At 31.3% G+C, this 6,837-nt stretch overlaps 1 protein-coding gene across 1 annotated transcript; it reads right to left on the reverse strand.

Annotated features, from left to right (window-relative positions):
- Positions 3,696-5,082, reverse strand: LOC107627056. Its single transcript, XM_016329928.1, has 4 exons — positions 4,585-5,082; positions 4,218-4,449; positions 3,973-4,127; positions 3,696-3,803 (listed from the first exon to the last, which is right to left on the reverse strand). The coding sequence occupies exons 1-4, from the start codon at positions 5,080-5,082 to the stop codon at positions 3,696-3,698; spliced, it is 993 nt and encodes a 330-aa protein (XP_016185414.1).

Here is a 6,837-nt window from a genome sequence, read left to right on the forward strand (position 1 = left end):
TCGGTCTATCTGTGCGAATATTACGGAGTTAATTTCATGCATCAGGCTCCAAAAGTTTCTTTTAAGAAGTCCATTGGTAGTTAGTGTCTCCAACCACAAATTTGTGGAGTGTCCAATGCTTTGTGTGTTTAAATAGCAAGACTAGAGTATATTAGAAAAATGTAGCATATGTGGTGGTGACACCAAACATCAATGAGGACAAACTTGTTGATTTTCTGAACGAATTTGTAGAGAAGCATGCTCAATGGTTCAAAGTTTGCCAGTTTTAACAACATTGCATTACATCAAAGGTTGGTGAAACCTGTTACTTTTGCCATTTGAACAAGTAAAAGTTTTAACAGATTCCTAATCTCAGGTCCAAGGTTTTAGTTGGTTTATACAAGGGCATATATGTATCCTATGCTTTATTGTGATTTTGAGGCATATGAGAACCGATCAGTTTCTTGTGTTATTGACATTTTTATTTGTACTTGATAGCAACTAGTTCCCAAAGAATTTTATATATAGCTTGTTATCAACATTCATTAAAAAAATTTACTCTTTAATTGTCTTATGTTTTCTACATATTTTTTGGGACTATGATAGATGTACTCATGTTAAATGGGCATATGGTGCTTTGGCATGAATAATGTCTGTTTTTTCAACCTTTTTTTTTAGTTTTTGTAATTTCTATTTATTGATTTTATTAATTTAAGGGTGATTAGTTTTTGTAATTTTGTCATTTTTAAACTTTAGAATTTTTACTCGTTTTTTAACAGGTAGTAATTAGTAGATGAAATCATTTTTTTAACAAGCTATTCTGGATGGCATGATTCAATTCTTTGGATATGTAAACTAATGTTGATATCGAATCCAAGATTAAGGAAGTTAGAAATGTGAATCAAGCTAAGCAAGTGCAACATCCTCGCATATATATTGCCATTATAGCTGATTTCAGCTCAATTTCCAGGTTTTTTCAAACACAGAAAAAACTAAAAAGAAGTCATATGGTTAATGCTATAATCAAAATTAAACTTTTGCATTTAGAGAACACCAGCATGTCTTTAAAAATGCTGAAAAATCACATTAATAATTATACACATCATTTCAACGCTGTAAAAGTAGTGCCACACCGTCAAAAATTCAATTATAGTTAGCTTGAAAATAAAGGAAGCTCAAACTATAACCAAAGACATAATGATGCATAGTAGTGCCAATCACAACTACATTTAGGCTAAGCTTTTCACACGAAATACAACAATTTAATGTGAGGTAGTTTGGTATCTCTCGGTTCTCACACAAGCCCCATCCTTGGCAATAGGGAGTATCTTTGACAGTTGAGTCTTTTACCTTAAGTTTTTAACTCTACACAAGAAAATCAAAATATCACTTACAATAGAGCAGTCAACTACTTACAATGAAAATTGCAAACATGAATAATAGACTAATTGGTCCTCAATAAAGTAATAAGCAATATAAATCACATCACCCCGTTAAGAAACAAATCTCGGTCTAAAAAAGTATGAAACTGCACCAATGAGGACATGGACAGTTTCAATAAGAAGTTGAGCAAAAGAAAATAGATATTAAATCACAATGTTAATAATTTGATGTGCATAAACACGTGAAAAGACTAAGAATTGTATTTTAAATATCACGATCCACCCAAGTGGCAAGACAATGTCAGATACAAGAATCAAGAATAATTTTCAATTCAACCTAATGAATGAATATTGAATAGAGTTGAAAATTTTTTTAAGAAACCTTGCTAGTTGTTACCTCCGATGCAAATCATGTTAAAGTGAGGTATAAGCCACATTTGACAATTTTTCATAATCTAATTTCATCAATTTGTGTCAAATACAAGAATCAAGAATAGAACACTGGAATTAGCTACTCTCATAGGAATTAGAGTTAAATATTCATCCTTAAAGCACATAACTTTTAAAATACATAAATCCTTATATTATTCATCTGCAAAGTGGAACAATAACTTTTTCAATTTCGTGAGTACATGGCAACCGCTTCAATTGTATGACTATATAGGACGATGAGTAATATGCGCCATCCTAATAGTATTAGGACTTGCTTTAGATAGGAGAAAAAATGGAGCTTCGTCTTTGAGCAGGGACGGCAGTAAGACAAGGGAGACCATCCAACAGCGATGACAAGATATGGTAAGACACAGGGAGGAGCAGAGTAACAATAGTGATTCAGAGATAACAAGCGACGCCGCAGGGTGAAGTGCAGAAAACGAGCGATATCACAGGGCAAGGAACACAAAACCAGCAACTGCAGAGGGAAAGGGAGAGAGAACGAGCGACGATGATTCAAAGAGAAGAAATCTTAGCAGAGCTCTGGTCTCTTTTTTAAAGCTTTGATTCAAAAGAAAAGGGAGGAATGACTAAAATAAAAAACTATCGAGGAAAATATCTAATTATTAATTTTTCAAAAATAAAAAAACGAGTTCTTTTTTTATAAATATTTTTGTGGTGGTTATTAATGATACTCCCACGTAAATGTGGGAGTAACGAATCCGTGGCCTATGTTATGTATTGTGTTTAACGACACATGTGCTATGTGCTATGTACACAGTAACATCTAGCCAAGAGCAAAAAAACATCCACCAATTAAAAGAAACATCTACAATCTTATAGTAAAAAACATCCATCTACAATACAAAATAATATCTATGTAAAGAGAAGAGAAACCTCCATTAATCAAGAAGGAACATCTGCAAACCTGTATTAAGAAACATCCAACTACAATACAAAAAAATATTTACAGGGTTGACATCGCAGGGTCAGGTAGCACAAGGGCAGTGATGGCGCGAGGGGACGGGATGTGCGGAGGAAGCAACAGTGCGAAAAGTCTGGTCCGGCGAGGCAGCAACAATGCGCAGAAAAGTTCTGCGAAGGCAGTGATGGCGCGCGAAGACTGCCTTTGTTGGGGCTATGCTTTCGGTGTTGTCGAGTTGGCATACGACTTCTTGGTGTAGCGACGGTGTTGCTGGAACTTATTGGAAGACGACGGCATGACTGGATGGACTCTAGTAGTAGCGTGGTTGGGAGTGGGAAGAAAGTGGTGTGTGGTTGAGTTACGTTTTTTTACTGCTTCTAAATCTGAAAAGGTATGTTAGGGTTAGTGTGGGTGAAAGTGGTCGGATGGTTTTTTGTGTGTTAATGGCCTTTGTTGTTGGGCCCTGCACTAAAATTGGTAGAGTTAGTTAGTATCCTAATTGGGTACCTAACAAAGTTGTAATATATTAATACTTGGTTTGGTAAAGCTTTTACTTTTCGAAAGTAGCTTATGAAAGCTGTCTTTTAAAAGACAGCTTTTTAAAAACTGCAGCACTTGCGTTTGGTAAAATCACATTAAAAATGACTTTTAATAAGCATAAACATGACAATTGTGTTTGGTAAAACAGCTTTTAAAAGTTAAAAAAATTATAATAAACATGTTTATAACGAAGAATAATTTCTTTTTTCAAATTCTTTAAAATTTCATATAATATTTTAAAATAAAATAATATTAAAATAAAAAATTCATAATAAACATAAATATAATAAATAAACTCTTTTATTTTTTAACTTTAAAATTTTATATAAGTAACATAAAAATTTATTTTATCCTAAATATCATCACTAAAAATACTAAATTACCTAAATCACTATAATCTAATTTTTTCCACCAATCAAACTTGATGCTATATTATTTCAAACCATCTCCATAGTTCCAAGAAACTTATCTCCAACTTTTTCAACCCCATTTTCAGCTTCACATTCATCGCCATATCCATCTTCTTCTTCAAGCTCAACGTCCATCTGATCATATTTTTTAAACTTACGATCACTTATAGAATAACGTCTAATGTAGTTATGTAGAGCCATTGTTGCAATAACAATTTGAATTTGTTTTTTTATAGCTAAAACTAGGCATATCTCGTAAAATTTTCCATCGCTTTTTCCAAACTCCAAATGTACGTTCTATCACGCTTCTAAGTGAAGAATGAGCATAGTTATATATTTCGTAGTATCCAGAAGGTCCACTAACACAACAAAATTCTGGCAAATGATATGTTGCTCCTTTATATGGTCCTAGATAACCTATTTTTTCTGGATAGCCTACATCTACTAAATAGTATTTACCTGTATATTATTAAATGAAAGAAAACATGATAAGAAATTAAATCTATATATGGAGTATATAATTTAATCTTAAAGATAATCAAGTATTACCTGGTGGAGGTTTTGGAAAGTTCAACTCAGATGTACCAATTGTATATAAAAATACTCTTGTGTCATGAGCTGTCCCTTCCCAACCGGCCAAAGCAAAAGTAAATTCCACATCAAAATTACATGCAGCCATAACATTTTGGGTTGGAATTTTCTTTCTACCAATAAATCGAATTTGGTCTTCAGTAGACACAATCACTGGCACATGAGTTCCATCTATAGCACCAATTGCATCCTATGATTAACATGATTAGAGCATCAATTTTGCGAATACTATAAAGCGAATCTAATACCAACACATGCATGAAAGATAATAATTTTTTTTGTAATTATTTATAATATTTTTTAAAATAAATAATATATAAATTACCTTAAAGTGAGACCAATATCTATCATCATTCCTTAATTTTGTAGGCACTTCTTTAAAATCACGATCCTTTGATTTAATGATGTCTATGGCCATTTTGCACACATCTTGTAGCACTTCTTCAAATTTTCGACTTATTGTTTCACCAGAATGTTGAAATCGCTCCTTGGTTGACTTATTTGAGTTTTCACCTCCTAGGTCAAATAGGAATATTGCTAACATTTTTGCAGCACTTATTCTCCTTGAGGCACATAAACCATAGTTTGTTTCCAAATCATAACATAGTCTTTTGAAAACATCTTTTTCCATCCTAAACATGCTGCAACAATGACTATTATTTCCTTCTAATATCTCTTTAAGCCATTTGTTTCCTGTTTGTGTAGAAGTCATGCATGGTCTTTTATAGATAAGTATATCATAATATTGTAAGACCAAACATGCTGTGAAAGTTAAAACTCGATTAAATTCTTCCTCTTCCTCTTCATCATAATCAATTTCCATATTCTAATGCACTGTATAATAATTATATTAAAAGAAAGAACACAAAGATTAAAATTTAGTAGAATAATATATCAAGAAATTAAAGTACCGTAATTTTTATTTGCAATAAAAAAGATGAAATAAAATAAAAAATATTTAAGCAAATGAATGTAAACAGTACACACAACTCATTGTCTATAAAATGAATGTAAAAAAATCTTAAAAAAGATTTGTAAACAAATTGTTCTCCTTCTCCTTTTGGTCATTCTTTTCATTCATTAACCACGCAATTTTGACTTCTTTGTGCTTTAAGGCAATGAACAGCTCTCTTTTATCTTTATCCAAGAAGAGTCGAGTTGCAAACACAAAAATTTGTCCAAGTGGATCTATACCCAGTATAGCATCCAGTTCTTCTATTGCTTGAGTTATACTAGGTCCCAAAATATCATTCTTATTGGAGCTCCTACGTTCCACAGCCTCACAAAGTCTATCAATTTAGTGTGACAATTTCTGAGCACCTCTAATTTTTTTTGCTTTCTTATTAGTATTAGCATTAGTGAAAATTTTCCTTTTTCTTTTAATGTTTATAACACTAGACTCAGGCTCTATATCAGAATCCTCACTATCTTCAGGTTGTGTATCTTTCTCAATTGAAGAAGAAACTATTCCGGAAGATAGTCCAAACATCTTCTCCTATTGCAGCTGTTCTTTAAAACATCCTATCCAATGTTGCCTCAAAATCTAGATGAATTCCTTCTTTTTTATATTTTTTAGCCTTTGGAATAACCTACATAAAATATTGATACTTATATATAATTATATATAACAATATGTATGCTACTATACTTACCAAGCTAAGCTTAAGAATACTAACCGCTAATTTTTTAGTCCACCACTCTTCACTTGCATCAATTGTCTTTTTAGCAGAATCTCATATAAGTCCAGTCTCGTTTCCTTTCAATTGCTTCCAATTCTTCCAATCTACTTTCAACTGATCCATTTTGTTTCTCAATTATTTTCTATTATATTCTTTTCCCATAGCTTTTGTGAATTCAGCTATCAATTGTTTCTAACCTTTGGTATTAAAATGTGTGCCGGATTTGCTACTAGCTTCAATACTTTTCACACACAAAGCACAAAAGATATCTACTAGATTTTTGTTCCATTGTGTAATTTCTTTTCCATCATTTTTCTCTTCAGATGTGATCAAATGTGATCAAATTCATTGTTGTATCCATTAAAACTTATCATATGATAACAAAAATTATTCCATAAGTTCATACAAAAATTGAAAGATTGAAAACAAAGTAAATCATGAATTTTTAAGTCAAGTAAACCTAAATGCTTATTATGTGTTACACAATAATAAACTTCATAAAGTATTATTATCAATTAATAAGACTAATAAATATACAATATTATTCTATTCTAGTAGGCCAATAATAACACAGGAACCAGATATATTATAAAAACAAAAGAATAATAGGATAAATTAATTAACATTACTTGAAAAAAAATTACGAGAAACAATAAACTGATAATATGATTCATGAATCAAATTTTAGAGTTCTAATTGAATCAATTAAAACTTTATTTTGATACTAACTCAAATTTTAGAGGCTAATAATTTACATATTTACTTGATTTACTCTCTGTACTAATATAAATAGAGTTATCATTAGTCAATAATAAAATTTGTATGTAATCTAATGTTAGTGCTGTCTATTATCCACCTATATATATTAGCTCACCTTTACAGATCATAAAAAATGGGAC

This window comes from Arachis ipaensis, chromosome B02, assembly GCF_000816755.2.
Source record: "Arachis ipaensis cultivar K30076 chromosome B02, Araip1.1, whole genome shotgun sequence".
NCBI classification, from domain to species: Eukaryota; Viridiplantae; Streptophyta; class Magnoliopsida; order Fabales; family Fabaceae; genus Arachis; species Arachis ipaensis.